Below are 18,481 nucleotides of genomic sequence, written 5' to 3' on the forward strand. Positions count from 1 at the left end.
GGCAGTTTTGTTATCACAGCTGAGGGAGTGTTGCTAAATAAATACTCTCTGGCCCCAAATGTCAAAATGTTGAGGTTGGAAAATCATGCTATAGAGTGATTTAGGTTGGTTTCTTGAGGATCCCTGGAGAGCAAGTAATTTTTAGGCTGGTCACATTCTTGATAAGAATGTCCAGCCTCCTGGCTGGAGGGCACATTTCTTGCTGCTTTGGTTCTGAGAGAATGGTGTCATAATATTTGGCGTGTGAAGGTTTGCATAATTCCCTGCATTCCCACTCTGGTATGCCTCATTCCTAATTCATGTTCCCCCAAGTCCAGAATTACTGTTTTATCTTCTAAAGCAGGAGTCAGCAAATATTTAACATAAAGGGTCAGATAATAAGTATTTTAGGCTTTGTGGTCTCTGTCACCAGTGTGTAAATCTGCTTTTGTGCCAGGGTACCCACAGATGTATATAAAGGAATGAGAATGACTGTTCAGATGAAGCTTTATTTATGGACACCGAGATTTGGATTTCATTTAATTTTCATACTCCATGAAATTTTCTGTTGTTTATTCAACAATTTAAAGATGTCAAAACTATTCATGGGCTCTATAAAAACAGGCAGCTGGATTTGGCCAGCAGATCATGATTTGCTAACCCTTGCTCTAGAGAATAACCACTTACCCTTTACTGAAGTTCAGGAGTGGCAGTTTCCCCAGATACATAAGCAAACTTGGCAAAAGGAACCTAGTGCTTATAGTGCTTCTTAAACAGCGTTATTGTGCCTGGACCCCTTTCACTTCCATGGGTGTCTGGTACTGCCACTTACTGAGCTGTTTGAGGGTTCTCTAATGAAATAATGATTCTTTTGTTTTCTTGATTGCTGGTTTAAAATCAGCTTTCTCATGTCTATCAAATCCTTTATCATTTGTCTATCTGCTTTTCAACTTCGAGTTACTATTTCTGTTGTTGCCATTCCCCTGTTCTTGTTGGTTTGTGACTTAACAAAATAAATTACTCGATTGTTATTTTATTAGTGTGTGAAGAAGGCAGGAAATAGATGTTCGTGCTCAGTTCATCATCTTGACTACACTTTATTAAGTGGAGGAAAATGTTATAGAATAGATGTAAAGCATGGTTACATTTTGGTGAAAATAAGTATGTCTTAAAGAGAAGCCCAGAAATAAAATTAAACTAGATTTCATACTGTTAATGTTTTTTCTAGAAGAGATTCGGGAGGATTGATTTCTCAAACATTTCTAAACTTCTGGAAAATTTTTTAAAAACATGTATTCAATTCATAATCAGGAAAAATAAAGGGACTTTTAACTTTTTTCTGTTCTGGAAGCCTAAGCAGAGGGCCGGATGCTTCTGTAGTACTGTCAACTGAAGCTTTTAAGTGAGACTTGCTGTAGATAATCTGCATATCACTGAGTTACCTAAAAATCTATTTTTCCTATTTTAGATTGAGCAGAAATAGTAGTGACTTAGTATTTTTTGTTAAATTCTATAACTTGGTAGTAAAATTACCTTTATGAAAGACTAACTTGTCAAATTGGTTTATTTTTGTGATAGGTATTTGATCAGTATGTAAAGACCAGGGCAGAGGAAGAACGCCGGGAAAAGAAAAACAAAATAATGCAAGCCAAGGAAGATTTTAAAAAAATGATGGAAGAAGCAAAATTTAATCCAAGGTATGCAGTTTATTACTGTCAACTATCAAAATATACAACATGTGTTTTCTCCTAAGATCAGTTAAAAAAATTTTTTTTTAAAAATATGCATATAAAAGATCTTGTAGATATTTGGACATGAGAAGCTTCTTATTTGATCATTGGTTTCTGCCTTTCTAATCTTCATTCCTTTGTATATTTCTTTAGAGGAATCCCTGGTTTTCTATGAGAGGTGTTGATTTTTAAGAAGGGTACCTTTGTTTTAAGTGCGTCCCTGTGGGAACAAGTTTCCTTCTCTAGAAGCTGGTAAATAATAGAAAGTCTGTCCCTGTTTTTTTTTAAGTTGTACACATAATAAATTGCAGAGCAGGAACATTATTTTGATCGAAGTGGTGAAGGACCTTTCGTTTCAGTTTTCTAAGTATCTAGAGTATGGTTTTGTCTGACATCTTCAATTCATCGTTAATATGTATTGAATATATGTAATGGGCTGAACAAAATGAGACGTTTTAAGCTAGTATTATAATAATAGCATGAATTATTGGGTATTTTATGTACGCTTAAAGGTATATGTATGAACTTACATGTATAGTTTTACATATGTGCACCTAAAGTATATGCACGTGTATGTATATGTGTATACACACACACACACATTATTCAATCCTCAAAATAGCCAATATAATTTAGGTACTACTCATCATACCTTTTTTTGCAGATAAGGAAAATTAGACACACACAAATTAGGTAACTTGCCCAAGTGAATGTGGGATTTCAGCTAGATTCCAGTGTTACACAGAACAGTTCAGGCAGGGAGAATACTTTATTTATGCCTTAGTTGTGGCAGTTAGGGGTGTTAGGTGTTTGTGAACACTTCAGAACTTGGAGAATTTCTAAAACTATAGTGTAGAATCATGGAGTCTCTGGGTTAAATGGCACTTTTTATAAAAGTTCATCTTGTTTAAATAGTTATTTTTGTCAGTGGAATTATGTTTGTGATATTGAGAGTACGTTTCATATTATAATTTTATATTTGAAATATGAAAAGAAACCTACTGTGACAGTAATACAAATTTTAGAAAATAAAGCTAATAGAGGATTTATGGCTCTCTATTATATATTTTTGGGGGGTGATAGAGTTTCAGACTTTCCAGAGGTGCTTGGGCTTTTTCTTAATCCAAAGGGTGAGTTCATGGATCACAGTAGTTAAAACTGGGTTGTGAAAGACATTTTTGGAGGCAGTTGAGGAAATTTAAACATGGATTTTTATTATATGATATTAGACAATTAGTAATTTTCTTGAGTATTGAGATTATGGAGAAAAAAGGATTTACTTTCAGGAGATACATGATGAAATATTTATAGATCAAGTCTCCTGGTGTCTACAGCTCATTATCAAATGATTCAACAAAATGTATTTATTAAAACTCTTTAAAGGTCTGGGAATAATTGAGACCCTGAAGAGGTTTTCCTTTTGTGGATGTGACAAATTGAGTGTTGCTGTATCACAGTACCCTACTGATATACTTTTGGTGTAGATGGAATTGTTAGAGTGATCTGTACTATGCAGGTTACTTCAGAAAATAAAGCCATCAGACACATAGCTGGAAGTCTTAGCACCTTGGGCATCGTGCTGTATTGCTATCTGGATACATTTAATGCTAGCATAAAGATGAGGATCAATTTTAGTAAGTAGCAGAAAACCAAGAAGAATAACTTAATAATGAGAAAATACTGTCCACTGACCTGAATTTCTTTTTGAATTGAGAAAAGACCTGTATCACAAACCTCTTTAATAAGAGTTAGTAGATATAAAGCATTGGAATTTATTCTAAGAGAAAGAACGACTGGGGAGAATTACTTTACTTTTAGTGCCTTTCTTTTCTATATCTTTCTTTTTTGATGGAAATTTTAGATCTTCTCCTGATTACTCTTTCCCATCACCTCCTTACTATTAACCAGTATCTCCTGCCCGCCCTCACCGCCCCCCCAAAAAAGGATTCTTAATACTATGTCTTATAAAGTAGTGCTTTCAGAGTTAAGAGATAAGTCATATAAAAATATCTCTATTAGACTCTAATGCTAAAACTTTAGTCTGTTCTGGTAAAAAAAAAAAAAAATTATTTTACCCATTAGTAATATAAACAAGTAAACTAATTCTCTTTTACACATTGATTTTACATGTTTGAAAAGGTATATTCTTTAATCATGGTATTTTTCTGTTCTAAAATTATAAAGCAAGGTGCTTAATTTAACTTAGAAAGTAGGTTTAATGGACTACAATCATGTGATCCCTTTTTTGGGATGCACTTTTATTTTACCTTTGTTAGGTAAAATTTTATTATGGTTACATATCCATTGTTCAGAGCAGGTTTGCAGTGTATACGGTTGTAAAAACATGTTGAATTAATGAAATTAGATATTGTGAGTAATATCAATTGCATATAAAAAATTATTAGAATCTGACATTGGTTAGCAAAGCTTAAAAATAGCAACAGTTAGCTGTGAGTGGCACTTGTAATCTTCAGTTGATGTTAAAATTTTGAGGTTAACCAGCCATTTTTTTTTTCTTTATAATTAAAGTCTGTAATGTTTGTTTTAACATATAAGTTTTAAACATATAAGTTTAATTTACATTAAAATAGTTAAATAGATTTTAAGGGGAAAATAAGCTTAATTTTCCCTCTAAAAACATGGTAAATGTGAGAGTGTTTAATATGAGTAAATTCTTATTATGTAAGGAAAAAGCTTCAAATATTAAAATACATTCAGATACATGAAAGCTTTGTAAGTAAATGCCTTTTATTCATGGAGAAACTTTTTTTTTAATACCTACCCTCACTAGCCCTTATAGGCCGCATCTTTGTATTTAGCCTGCTTGGTGTTTGCTGAGCTTTTTGGATCTATACATTGATGTTTTTCATTATTTGGAAATTTTTTTGTTTTTTCCTGCCCTGATCACTCTTTTCTCTTTTAGGATTCTAAGTACACAGATATTAAAGTGTTTGTTATTATCTCACATGTCCCTGAGACTGTTCTCCTCCCTGCAGTATTTTTCCTATGTCCTCTTTCGATTAGACAGTTATTACTGATTTAACTTAAAGTTGTTGACTCTTTATTCTCTCTTTACTCTCGTATTAAGCCCATTCAGTGAATTTTTCCTGCCAGCTTCTTTTTTCATATTTTTAATATCTCTGTTCAAACTTCTTATTTGTTCATTGACCATGTTGTAATTCTTTGAACCTATTTTTCTGTAATTCTTTCACTATAATTATAGTTTTAAAGTATTTGTCTACCTGGAAATACATCTGGGCATCTTGGGTTAGGTTTTTATTGGCTTTTAAGTTTTTTATGTATAGATCACATGTTTCTTTTTATGTTTAGTGATTTTTAATTGAATATTGGAAATTGTGGATAATAGGTGGAGCCTCTGGAGTCTCTTACCTTCCTCCGAAGAGTGAATTCTCATCTTAGCAGGCAGTTCAATTACTGGTTGATCACCTTAATTTTAGGTTTGATTTTGTGCTTTGTTAGTATGGATTTCAGAAACTGGAAGGGATTTCAGCCTCCCAGTTTGTCTCCCTTGTGGTTCTTTGGCACTCTTGTCCTAATACTGTCTTTTTGTCCAGCAATACTCAATCTCTAGTATCTCTCTTGTGCTCTTAACCCTGTAGCAGCTTGTACGGCTGGCCTTGGCTGTGGACTCATGGGGAGTCCCTACGGGGTATTCTTTTGGGGCACCTTCTCTACCACTTCTTTGGCATTTTAGCACCCAAACTGATCTTTGCGGCTTTTAGCTCACTGGGATCATTGTATTCTGCTTGGACACTAGCTCTCTGCACCTTGGGAAATTGTCTTGAGGCAGAGGGCAATGGGGCTTACTTGTTTTACTTTACCTGTTATCCACTACTTGCAATCATTTGCCATATATATTTTGTCCTCTGTTATAGTTGCTTATGGAAGGAGAGCTAATTCAATAAGAGTTCTTCTACCATGGCTAGAAGCAGGACTCAGCCTCATCTTAGGATGGAAATTAAGTCTCTTGAAGCACACGAATTCTTTACTCTGATATGTGGATCCTCCTACCACTGTTCTGATAGCATACAAATATCTAACCACATTTTCACCCTTTAGTCCTTTTTCACTCCTTTCTATAGCTCATTGTTCACTATTTAGGTAGACGTTGGGACTCAGTGTGCCTTGGGCACAGATCCTTGCTGGAAAAAACGGTATCTTCTGCTATACCTTTCTAGAAGCTGAAATAGCTCTACCAAAGTTAGCACACTTGCCGTTTTGTTACAGAGCTACTTTTAGTGAATTTGCAGCCAAGCATGCTAAAGATTCACGATTCAAAGCAATTGAAAAGATGAAAGATCGAGAAGCCTTGTTTAATGAATTTGTGGCAGCTGCAAGGAAGAAAGAGAAAGAAGATTCGAAGACCAGAGGTGAGAAGGTAAGGTGGTTTTAGTTCCAGTGCTGTGATTGATGGGAGTGTGAATGGGTAGGGCCTAAGCTGGTGCTGTGTTACTAACCTCATTCAAGAGCGTAAAAGGACCCATATTTACTGTTTAGCCTTTTAAGTTAATTTTTATAATTGTTATTATATATGTGTGTATTTTCTCACTTTACTTCCATAATGCTTATTTTAGTAGCTTCACTAAACTATATAGATTTGCTTTAAATTTAATACTAAGATGCTGAGTAAACCCAGAACTGGTTGTTAGGCCTCTCTGTTCACTGGTGCTAGCTAAGTGCCTGCTAGGGTTTCAAGATTCTTTATAGGTGGTAACATTTAAGTTTCAAAAAGCTTCTTTATCTCTTTTGCCTTCTAAAAGCATTTTAGTGACTTTCTAATGTTTTAGTAAACATACCTTACGTATAAATTATTGCTTATCAGAATTAAAGGTCAGCTATTAAAGATTAATGAATTCCAAATGTCATTTGATAGCAGTGTCGGGAATGGAGAGGAGCTCACCACTGGGGAGGCAGGCTGGTAGAGAGATGGCACTAGTGGCGTGTGAACCATCAAAACATGCAGCCCCTCTCTTTAGCTTCCCTGTGTGCTTTGTGAATAGAGAAGAACCTCTGAAGCCTAATCATTCTTGACATTTAAAATTGCCTCTTATTCCAGAAAGTTAAAATATTACAAATTCTATTAAGATATGTTGTTTGAGAAGAATGCCACTCTTGTTGGGAAGAAGCCTCCTCTTTCATTGAAAATAGCAACAGCATTAGGTGAAATAATTTTTGTCAGAAATGTCTGAAATTTCCTGGTTTATTGGGGGCCTCGAAGTAGATTTTTTCAGAATTATTTCAGTATTAACATTTTTTTTTTTTTTGCAAATGAGTATGCTTCTCAGAGGAAATGTACAAAATTGAGTGCTACTTAAACATTTTATGCATTGTATTAGAAACATATCAATGAATTGTTTACTACTTTTGACTTTTAGTAATAACTTACTCGATTAAAGAAATTCAAGTAAATAAATGATTGATGTTGTCTGATTTGTGTGATTGCTTTTATACAAATTAAATGTTTTTCTCTTTGCATTTGTAACTAATTTTTTTTCCTAAACATTTTTTTTATGTAACTATTTTATGTATTCTGTTTTATAACAAGTGGATAGATTTTACAGTTTTGTGCTGTGCGGCCTGTCAATCAGTTCAGTCTGACAGCTGTCAATCACTGATACGCAAAGTATTATGGGATTCCCTAGTGAGGAAAGAATTGGTATCTCTGTGTGGTGACTTTAGCCTCCCGAAGTTCCGGTACTTTACTTTTTTTAGTCTTTTCCTTATGAAGTGATGAGAGTTGTGCCCAGAATGTGTTAATTAAAATAAATTAAATAGATACTACATCTGAATAAATCTAACATATTCAGCTTTATTTTCTTACAATTGTAAAATTTTAATTCTCTAAATTATAGGTTTGGCTTTGTATCATTACTAAATTAAAAGAAAATGAAACTTTCCCAGCCAATTTAAAGACTACAAAATCTATTACTGTCTAGGCCATGAAAGCAGAAATCTTTAAGGGTTTAAATATAGTATATTTTCTATTCACATTCTGAGAAGTATTTGATTAATGAAGTTTTATCACATTCTTCATGACTTTCACTGAATATCAAGTATATTGTCTGTTCCGTTATTTTTTTAGTCACATTTTAACTGTGTGTAATTGAATAGTAAGATCGGTACCAGTAGCATGCTGGTGTATTGGGCGTTTCTTTCCTTGTCCTTGTGATTGATTCTCCAGTTGAATCAGTAGCTGAGTCAGAAGCCTGTGAAGGACATTGACTTAGTGAAATCTTTATTTTTTCTTCAGCAGGCGTTTTCAAGCTAAAAACTACAGTCATTTTCATGTAGTCTTCACTCATAATTTTCCATTTTATATTTAAAAAAAATAATGCCTTTAAACTGTTTTACTAGACTGTCAAAGTAGCTGCCCTCAAGTTTTTGTTTTTTAATTATAATTTATTATTATAGCTAATATTTATAAAAATATGGTTCAAATTATTTACTTTTTGGAACAATATATTTGAAGTTGCACATAGTGGAGTTAATCTTTTTATGAAATTGGCATTTTTCACTCTTTCAAATTTCCTGCTGAACAATTTAAGTATTTTTGTTAAGGTACATAAAGCTAAGGAGACTATTTCTCCCTGTTAAACAGCCTGGATAGTAAGGTACTTTCATTTTTGGAAAGTTTTGGAAAGTTTACTTTGGTTGTATATCACACATTTAAAATAAAACTGTATGCTCATTTTTACTTTATAGACTTTGTGTTTAATATATGAAAATTATTTTAAGTTAATATAAATTCCTATAGCTTAGAAAAATTCCTATTTGATACAGCTTGCATGTTTTATTTAACATACATTTTATAAATTTTGCCTTCTAGATATCACGTGCATTTAGGAATTTGGTGTTCATCACGTTAGATACAAAGTAGACAGGGTGCATGAAAATTTATTTTATATCACTACAACAAGTAGTTTCTTCATCACTGTTTGGAAATGCTGGGTTTACGAGTATTTCTCATTAATCTAAACAAAGCCAAGAGCCAAGTTTAGTAGTGGAGAAATCCACAGCTGGTTAGCTCTTGTCTTTTAAAAAATTTTCTAGTATAGAAACTTTCTTATAACCTTACAAGTGTTTTCCAGAAAGGACATCATTGTCCCTTTTAATCCTCTACCAGGAGAAATGAGATTATAGGAGGAAATGAGAGGGTTGGAATAGACAGAAGGAATGATTCATTTATTTTATGCCAACACATTTTAAATTCTGATTCCATTCCTAATTTCTCATTTCTTCGTCAGGTGGGAAGGTGCCATGTTTAATCTCTGTGGAGAGGAGAGGTTCTTGACATAGTTAGAATCCTCTTTTGAAATGACTTTGGCTACCTTGGGTATCTTCCCTGGTAGGAGTACAGAATAATTTAGATGAGACTAAATTTTAAAACAGGTCCTCAAAGGTGCATAAAAATAAATACCTCATTTATCCCTTTCTTCCCTATTTAATAAAATGGCATATAGTTTGGGAGAGGGATTCTAAGTGTTTCATATGTTGATACTAAAGGATTAATATTATTTAATACCTTTTGGTATAATGTTACTAAGTTGGTACTTCAGTTGTTAAGTACATTATTTCATTAACACATATTCTGAGCTGTATAATGGTAAAGGCATACATGTTTAATAGCTAAAAAGTACAGAAAATCTGAATGTAGTTTTTTTTTTAGTAATGGTTAATTATGGCCTACATAGAAATTCTATAATTTCTTGAATATAAGGTTACAAACATTGCTCTTTTTTAAAGCCAAAATATAAAAATTTACCCTGTTTTTTTGATTTTAGACATTTGACAGTATAGTTTCAGGTTTGTAATGAATAAGACTTGCTGTTTGTGCTCAACTATTTCTAAGTTCCTATGTTAATTTTAACAAATTTTATTCATCTACTTTTAAAAATCATTCTTACCATCTTGATATTAAAGTATTTTACTATCAGCTTATAAGCTGGATCTTAGCCAAAAATAAATCCAAATTCATATTTCTTATGAGAACTTGGCAGTTCTGAGATCAAAATAAATACAAAATAAAACTTTTTCTATATTTGAGTAATTTCATTGAAGAATATGATTTATCTTGAATTTAAATGAGTCTAGATGTGTGTTGATTTTTGTTTCTCATGAGAGCAATTCTGATATTCTCTTTTACTAAAATTTATTCCACTCTAAGTGCATTTAAAGTTATTATTCTCATCTTTAAGGTAAGTGAACATTTTAAGTTGTAAACATTTAGATATGAGGAATTTCTCATGGCACATTGGTTTTCCTCATCTTGTTTTGAAATACAGATTAAATCAGATTTCTTTGAACTGTTGTCTAATCATCACTTGGACAGTCAGTCTCGATGGAGCAAAGTAAAAGACAAAGTAGAAAGTGATCCCCGTTACAAAGCAGTGGATAGTTCGTCAATGAGAGAAGATCTTTTCAAACAGTACATTGAAAAAATAGCCAAGGTAACCGTCATGTTTACTTGTACTGTAACCACGGAATAATGAAATCTTTAATTGAGTTATTTGCTACTGTTTGGGGATTTGGAATTTTTTCCGTTGATGTTCTTAATATAAGAATCTCTAGTAGTTGATTTGCAAATGATTTGCAAATATACCTATAGTATCTAGGTATATTCTTGGTAAAAACAAGGTTTGAAATTTTGTATTTGGCAAACTAGTTATTCTGTTGGAAACATTTTGATGCAGTTGGTAGGAAGGATAATGTAATTTTACTTTTACAGAATTTAGACTCAGAAAAAGAAAAGGAGCTTGAAAGGCAAGCGCGCATTGAGGCAAGCCTTCGAGAACGAGAAAGAGAGGTTCAAAAGGCTCGGTCAGAACAAACAAAAGAAATAGATCGAGAGAGAGAGCAGCACAAACGAGAAGAAGCGATCCAGAATTTCAAGGCCCTCCTGTCTGACATGGTATATGTTACTCTTTTATTTTATTTTTTCACTTGTAAAGTACTGGATGTTAGAAATTCATTACATTATTACCTCAGTGAACATTTCAGTGTTCTTTAACTTGCTCTGAAGGATACAATATGGTAAGTTGTTTATAAAGAGTTTTAAAATTGAGTACTTGGTGTTAGCCCTGTTGACCCTAGTTATTTAACATTTTTCAGAAGTTAGATGGTTTGTATATATGAAAATTTATAATCTTAGTCTCAAAGCTTTTTTTCTATTGGTCTCGATGGAAGTCGTCTTAAATTATTACACATTTACAGGCCATAGTAGTAGAGTGTGCTGAACGTAATTTAACCTTTTTGTTGATGATTTGGGGTCATCTCTGCGGTGACCAGTTATTGTCCATGTAGGCGGTGTGAGATGTAAGACTAGAGATGTACTGACCCCAGGAGATACCCTGGGACTTTTTGAAAAATTCTGCATTACCCAGGTTGTTGAGGTATGTAGGGTGTCTCGTCCCTGTAGTGAATGTCCCTGACCACTCTGCTATAATACTTCTCTTTGTCACCGTCTGTAGTAATGTTTCTCTTCTCTTTCAGTGAGGCTCTTTTCATCATTCCTGTTGCGTCTTCAGGTTTCTCCCCTTTTGCTGATCTATTCTCTGGACAGTTGCAGTTGTTCCTCATTTCTTTTCCTATCTCCCCCCACCCCTCCCAAGTTCATTTTTATTGAGGTCACAGAAATCTCTGTAAAAGGCAAATCTGATTTTTGCCACTCTCCCTGGTGCTTACAGAGAGTGAAGGTCCTCCTTGCTCCTAGCAGTTGTCTGCATTTCAAATTCAGTCTCTCAGCATAATGTGAAAGACTTCATTCCTTGACTCCCCCACCTTCATATTACCTTACCTGCTTTGGTTTCTTCTCTCACCCTTTAATTAGGCCCTATGCTGAACTTAACCTTTAATGGACCATACTTAGATTTAATGCATCCTGCCATTGCTCATGCCATCCCTCCACTGAGGGTGCTTTTAAACTTCCCACAACAGTGGCAGACTTCCTTGTTCTTCATAAGCACACTCAGCTCTCTCTTCTGTGAGGCCGATCCCATCCCTCCTGGGCAGATCGGATCTCACTGTTCCTTTGGTCACCCTTGTGCTCAGCGTACACCTCTGCAGCACTTGAGATGTGTTATTGCAATTATTGGCTTTCATGCCTGTCTTCACTAAAAAGTGAGCCCTTTGAAGGAAGCCATCTTAGTTATTTTGTATTCCCAGCGCCAAGCATAGTACTTACCTGACATGTATTTAGATGCTTAATAAATGTTGGTTAAATAAATGTTTTTATATTTTCTTCTTTTTTTACCATTTTGTCTTTTCAGCCTCCCATATTTCTTAGTATTGCCAGCAGTGTGACTTTTTTTTTTGTGCCATTACCAGTAACAAAGCATACCTTTCTGCTGGTTGGTGAACCAGCCAGACCTGTCTTGCTGATTTTTTCTCTTCTCTTCTTAACCATGTTAATTCTTGCTTATGTTCAGAAGTGTCACTTCCAGTATGTAGTTGAAATTCAAATTTCAGCTCAAGATTTGTTGTGTGCTTTTTTTCTGTGAGCCGCTTGGTCCTACAATAAGGCAATGTATTTCTTGTTGTATTTGTATCCATCTCTTCTAGCCGTTGATAAGATGTTAAATAGAATAAGTAGGATTATAGTTCTTTGGGACCATAGTCGATGGGAGATATCGTCTCTTCATCCTTTCCCACCTCTGCACCCATGCTTGATAGCTTACGTGAGCTCTGGCTTAAGGAAGCAGATGTTCAGTGACTGCTTAACTAACGTGAAGTCACCAGAAGCTGCTTTTATCAAGTGTGTCATCATTGTTGAAATTTGAGAAGATAAGTCTGGTGATGCATACGTTTCTCTGTTTCAGGTCCGGTCTTCAGATGTGTCGTGGTCCGACACTCGGAGGACTCTCCGGAAAGATCACCGCTGGGAGTCTGGATCCTTGTTGGAAAGAGAGGAAAAGGAGAAGCTCTTTAATGAGCACATCGAAGCGCTCACCAAAAAGAAGAGGGAGCACTTTCGGCAGCTCTTGGATGAAACTTCTGCAGTAAGAGTCTCATTTTTCTTACTGTAATCTACACAAATCCTTGTTAATAATTCCCTAAAGTTAAAACAGTGATATGATATTTAGTGCCATGGCCCTTAGATCCATTACTGGAATTCATGGGTTTTATGACACTTTTGTTCCATAATTTTTTTTTTTTTTTTAAGTAAAATGTTTATAATATTCTTACTTAGAAATTATTTCCTTTTGCAGTTTGAAATTCATATTCGCTCCTGTGGCTATTCAGAATGTCCTTAGCTGTGTGTGATCGTTGATCCCTCCTAATGATAGCTTTAATAGATTCCCTTTTTTACTCCATTTTCAATTTGGTACCATGGTCCCCTTGTTTGGCAGTTTTTATACTCCTGTCCAGGTTTCTTTCCTGTTTATCTGCTCTCTTTTGGTGATTCTTTAGAAGTTACGATGTTGCCCCTGGATGTTAGAGGGTTTGCAGGTGATTGTTTTAGGCCACCTTGAAAGTATGGCCATGAAAATAACTCTTATGGCAAGCCAACAAAAAGAAATTGCATGAAAGCTGCTTGCCTGTCCCTGACTAGCCCAGTTATGCTGGGGCATTGCAGGAGGTGGCAGGTCGGTGTGTAATGTTATGTACCATATGTACTGCAATTTGACTCCTTCAGTAAAAGTGAGTTGTATTTATGTTTTTTATTTACTTGTTTTTTCAAAGATTACCTTAACATCCACATGGAAAGAAGTAAAAAAAATTATTAAAGAAGATCCTCGGTGCATTAAGTTCTCCTCCAGTGACAGGGTAAGAGGGGTTTGTCTGCGATTTCCTGTCAGTTTATAAGTATTAGTTGGGTGCTTAATCAGGAGCACAAGTATCTTGGCCAAAATTACGTTGATGGTTTTAAGTGAATAACTTCTAGGTATATGAGAAATAAATCTGACATTTAAGTTCATATTCTCTTTCTTGTACAATATATTAACAAGACAGCACAATAGAAACTTTAAAAGTTTAATCCTTGCTATTAAATCTGTGTTTTGGGATTCTAGAGATTTAATGACACTATGGTTTTTATTTATTGTATAGTCAGGTTCCACTAGATACAAATATTTGGGCTGGCAGGTGGTACTAGGCTCTCAAAGCACCCGACTCTTAAAGCTGCTCTGGCAGAACAGCATCACGTGATCTCTAGGAGTAGACTCTGGAGTAGAGGACCCTCAGATGTGTGAAGTTTTTAGAAGCTGAACCCTGTTGTGGTACACGCTGACTCCTGTGTAGGACACATTCATTTAGGGTCTAAAGTAGTGAATGCTGTCAAGGAAGGCGTAGGTTACAGTCCCATTTTATCCCTGGGCCTTTCTCTTCTCTCTCCTCATCATTCTCCTTTCCTGGTTGTTTTCTCTAGGTCTAGAGTCCAAAACCCCATAGACCTAACACTACTCTTTCTCACGCCCTGTTAAGTTGTATTATAGATGCATAGACCACAAGATATACGTGGCTGGGCTGAAAGGGTGGTAGACTGATAGCTGAGAGATCCAGTGTCAGTTTCTAACTTTTCTGGTTGTTTAGAATTGATAATGTCTTTTTTAGCCCAAAGAGTTTATACCTATCATAACTATTACTAGAAAAACTAAATTTCAGTATAACTTATTGAAGTTCTGAATGTTATGGTTGGCATCTTTGTGCTTTAAGATGTAAATACACTCTGTAGGGAATGCACATTTAACCCTTAATTTCTTTACTTTTTAAGAGTGTCTACCACTTGAGGTTGTTAGGACTTTTAAAGGGTATATCCTCAGAAAACTCTATGCACAGTGTGGCGAATAGCAAGCCCTCAAGTTTTGGCTACTATGTATATATGGTTCCTTATTCTTTACTTTTTGTCTTAAAAATGTACCTTGCAGATTCTGCCTTTTTAGGAACACAAAAGTACCTTATGCTTTTTTCTTTCGAATTTTTATTTTATGATGTAACTTACAAATTACTGGTTTACTAAATAATTGCTATTAATTTTAGAATTGGTGGATTTCTTTTTCCTAATCTTATTGTCTTTTTGCAGAAAAAACAAAGAGAGTTTGAAGAATACATCCGAGACAAATACATCACAGCCAAAGCTGACTTCAGGACGCTTTTGAAAGAGACCAAATTTATAACATATAGGTGTGTGCAATGAAATGTTTCATACCAGCAGTCATCGTCTTTACTAGTCCTAACTCTAATGGCCAAAGCATACTTTGCATTCACACACATGTTGACATTATTAATTTCTAAGAATAAGCCAACTTTTATCAAAGGCCAAATACAGCCCATCTCTACTGGTTTTTTTTTTTTTTTTTTTTTAAAGAAAGGGCCCAGATGTCAATTCCTATTTTGTGTTACCCACCCATCCAGTTTTTTAAACATATTCTTATTTTTACTTCACTGCTTTTTTTAGGAGTACCCCCAACTATATGAGGATCGTATTTCATGAAGAGACTTTTTTTATAATCCTTCACTGTCAATTATCTTTGCATCCTCTGAACACCATTAAGTGTTGTTAAACTATTCTGGAGCTTGAAATTATCTTATTTAAGCTCAGCGAGAACTTTTTTTTTCTCAGAGGAAAGCAGTTTGCTGGATACTTTTAAATACAAATTTTAAGTGATAAAGTGAGAGCTTTAAAACAAGCCCTCTCTGTAAATCAGCGGTCCCCACCGGTTTGTCAGCAGGACAACGCCTTTACTTTGCTTGGCAGTCAGTGTGCAGGAAACCGTTGTTGTTTCGTGCTCCAGCTTTTCTTCCTTTAAGAGAAAATTCTGAAACATCTTAATGAAGGGTATGCGCACGGGAGGCTAGATAGTGCTGAGGGTGTGGTTTTTAGGTATTTTGTCATTGGATTTTTTTGGTCAGGATCCTTAATGTTTTGCATCAGCTTGGGCTTTTAAATTAGATGTGAAGTAAGACTTCTTTCTACATTTTTATAGTTAATTTAGTGAAAGATGTGAAAGTGAAAGCTTGTGAAAGATGCTGGGATTGGCAGCCCTGCAGACTGAAGTCCTCTGTTCATCCACAGAACAGGTACAGCACGGGCAAGATTTATCCACCCACCCTCAGCCCTGATCTGGAGGGACCACCAGTAGGGGCGGGAGGGTAATTCAGCTTCTGAGGCCCTTTCAGTCCTTGGAGTCTTTGCTGAGGCAACTTACAAAGGTGACCACTGCAGTGAAATTTTTCTTAAAAAAAAAATGGAAACACAATTAGGAACTAGATGGACATTTCCAGCTCATTTCTGAAAGACCTGTGAACAGCAGTCAGTAATTTTTGGACTTCTTTTCTTATTTCAGATCTAAAAAGTTAATCCAGGAATCTGATCAGCACCTGAAAGATGTAGAAAAAATTTTGCAGAACGACAAACGGTATCTAGTGCTAGACTGTGTGCCAGAGGAAAGGCGTAAACTGATCGTGGCGTATGTGGATGACCTGGATCGCCGCGGTCCACCCCCACCTCCCACAGCGTCAGAGCCCACGAGACGATCAACAAAATAATTCTGCATACTCTTCCACAGGGGTATCTATTAATTCAAAATGCTTGCATGAGCCAATTTTCAGGTTTTTACATGTATGTGCATTAGTCAAACTATTGCAAAACCATCTGATGAACAGAAGGAGAAGCATTTGTGAACAGTTGCTGAAAAGAGAACACTTTGGAAATATTTATGCTTTTCTTTGTGTGGCATGACTGACATACATACTCAAATATAGGCTGTCTCTAGTAAATCTAAAATCTTGAAGCTAAAAATCATCCTTTTATGAGATGTGGAAGTCAGTGACTTTTGGTGACGTTCTTTCTAGCAGTGTTATACATGCAAGACATAAGAGCATTTGTGGTTTGAACTTGCAAGATAGAAATACCACAGACTCCAAGAAGCTTAAGCTGGGGTTTGTTTTGTTTTGATTTTGTTTTTTAAAGCGGGTAAAAGAAAACACTGAAAATTGAATTCTTATCTTCCAGAGGTTAAGATTATTATAATGGATATACTTTTACCTTCGTCTCTAAAGAACACTTTAGTTTTATTTGTTCACTTATGTGCTTTGATTATCCCCTCTGAATTATAGGCCAAGTCTTGTTGTTAGCCTAAGAGAAGATTTATTTAGTAATTTCTTCTCAGGTATGGAACCACGGTCATAACTAACATGTGGGCCTGGATAGGACTGCTGGTTAAACACATATTATTCACCATTAAGTGATCTTTATCAATATTTTGGATTAGACAACAGATTACCTTCTGGGTGTTCCCTGTAAACTATACTCCTGTTTGAATGTTAAACTTCTGTTTCTAAAGTTTAATTTTAAGATGTTTGAATGTTCAGTTTATGTATTTGAACAACAATAAACCAACCTTTTTTATATGTGTGGATTGTATATGATTGTTGTTACATAATTTATAAAAACTTAAACCTATTTTTAAAAGGAGCAGCAAATGTAATTGCTCAATGAAAATTGACTTTAAATCTTGGATATCACATAGTTTTAAAAGGCTTGAATATAATACTGAATTATTTGCGGTATGAAAGGGAACGGATTTATAAAGAACTAGTTTGGTGCTCAGTCTCTTGGCAGTGTCTTATTGCTTCATATCAAGACACTTATTTTTGTTTGTTTTCTTCTCTTTGCCTTTTATGTTAAGATTGATAATTAGTGCTTTTTTGGCATCCTTTCAATATGTCATGCACATCTTGTCATGAAACTTACTTTGATTCTTGATTGCTCTTTGTAGCTTTATCTCCCCAATTTAAAAGATACTTCTATTTTATCCCTTCATATATTCCTAGTTTCAAAGTACCACATACATAAAATGTTTAGAAAAATGTCAATAGGATAATATATTTTCTGTTATTTCACACCTGTGTTCTATGATTGTGAAAAAACCTAAAATGGGAATACCAGCAGATTTGGATTTGTTACGTGCACGCAGACATGCATCACACACAAATGTTACGTGCACGCAGACATGCATCACACACAAATGTTCATCTCTCTCTTACTAGTACTCAGCTTAAGTATGTTAAGTGCCACAAAACTTATGTCAACCCTATGTAGAAACCTAGAATTGATTATTTGACTAAGATGAGCCTGTAAAATGGTTCACAGGATTTTTTTTTTTAATTTTCCTTTCTCTATTTTTTGAAGTTCATTCTTATAAATTCATTGAATGATTTTTAAGTTTTATGAGGAGTGCAACTGAAGTGTTTAACAAAAGGAACACAACTAGTATAGAAATATGACTACTACAAAGGTGAAATTTCTAGAATGCTTTATTTTGTTATTTTGAGTTTCACTTAGTATTGTTTGCTCACTCGCTACATTTCTGTTTCTCAAAGTAGAGAAGAGTGAAGAAAATGGTTTGGTGACATCTAATTTTCTACTTTTGTGAAGTATTTGGTATTGCTCATTAAGTTGCAAATCAGATTCTTCTGTACAGATTTCTTTAAGGGATCAAGTCAGGACTTTGTATTAGGTTCTTAATGAAAGAAAGAGTTTTAGTAACCTACACTATGTTTTAATAGCTGCATCTTGATTTGGTGCTTATCAGCAGACTCTTTTAAAAATACATGATTCCTTTTACCCTGGGACCCGTGTTAAGGTCTGACCTCCCCATAAAGCCCCTGTGTCAAATGATGATTTTGAAAGGAGCATTCAAGACAGCTTTAAATCTCCAAAACTAGCTGAAGTGAAATATGATTGTTTTTATTTGTTTACAAGTTAAAATATCCAGCACTGGAATCTTACATCTTACATTTACTATATATAA

General features: G+C 34.8%; 1 protein-coding gene across 8 annotated transcripts in view; it reads left to right on the plus strand.

Moving 5' to 3' along the window:
* TCERG1 (transcription elongation regulator 1) overlaps positions 1-17,091 on the plus strand; it is a 56,766-nt gene extending 39,675 nt beyond the window's left edge. For 4 of the 8 annotated variants that reach the window (XR_005647294.1, XR_005647295.1, XR_005647296.1 and 1 more), the window contains 9 exons: positions 1,558-1,676; positions 5,958-6,108; positions 10,013-10,177; positions 10,456-10,638; positions 12,545-12,724; positions 13,410-13,493; positions 14,749-14,849; positions 15,653-15,746; positions 16,013-17,091. Coding sequence is in view for 4 of the 8 variants with exons in the window: in XM_039836456.1 (XP_039692390.1) it covers positions 1,558-1,676; positions 5,958-6,108; positions 10,013-10,177; positions 10,456-10,638; positions 12,545-12,724; positions 13,410-13,493; positions 14,749-14,849; positions 16,013-16,214 (1,185 nt within the window). In the remaining 4 variants the exon portion in view is untranslated. The remainder of the gene's footprint in view (positions 1-1,557; positions 1,677-5,957; positions 6,109-10,012; positions 10,178-10,455; positions 10,639-12,544; positions 12,725-13,409; positions 13,494-14,748; positions 14,850-15,652; positions 15,747-16,012) is intronic. The other 4 variants (XM_039836456.1, XM_039836458.1, XM_039836459.1 and 1 more) reach the window with 1 other exon arrangement.
* The last annotated feature ends 1,390 nt before the right edge of the window (positions 17,092-18,481 follow it).

This window comes from Pteropus medius, unplaced genomic scaffold (genome assembly GCF_902729225.1).
Source record: "Pteropus medius unplaced genomic scaffold, Ma_sr-lr_union100, whole genome shotgun sequence".
NCBI classification, from domain to species: Eukaryota; Metazoa; Chordata; class Mammalia; order Chiroptera; family Pteropodidae; genus Pteropus; species Pteropus medius.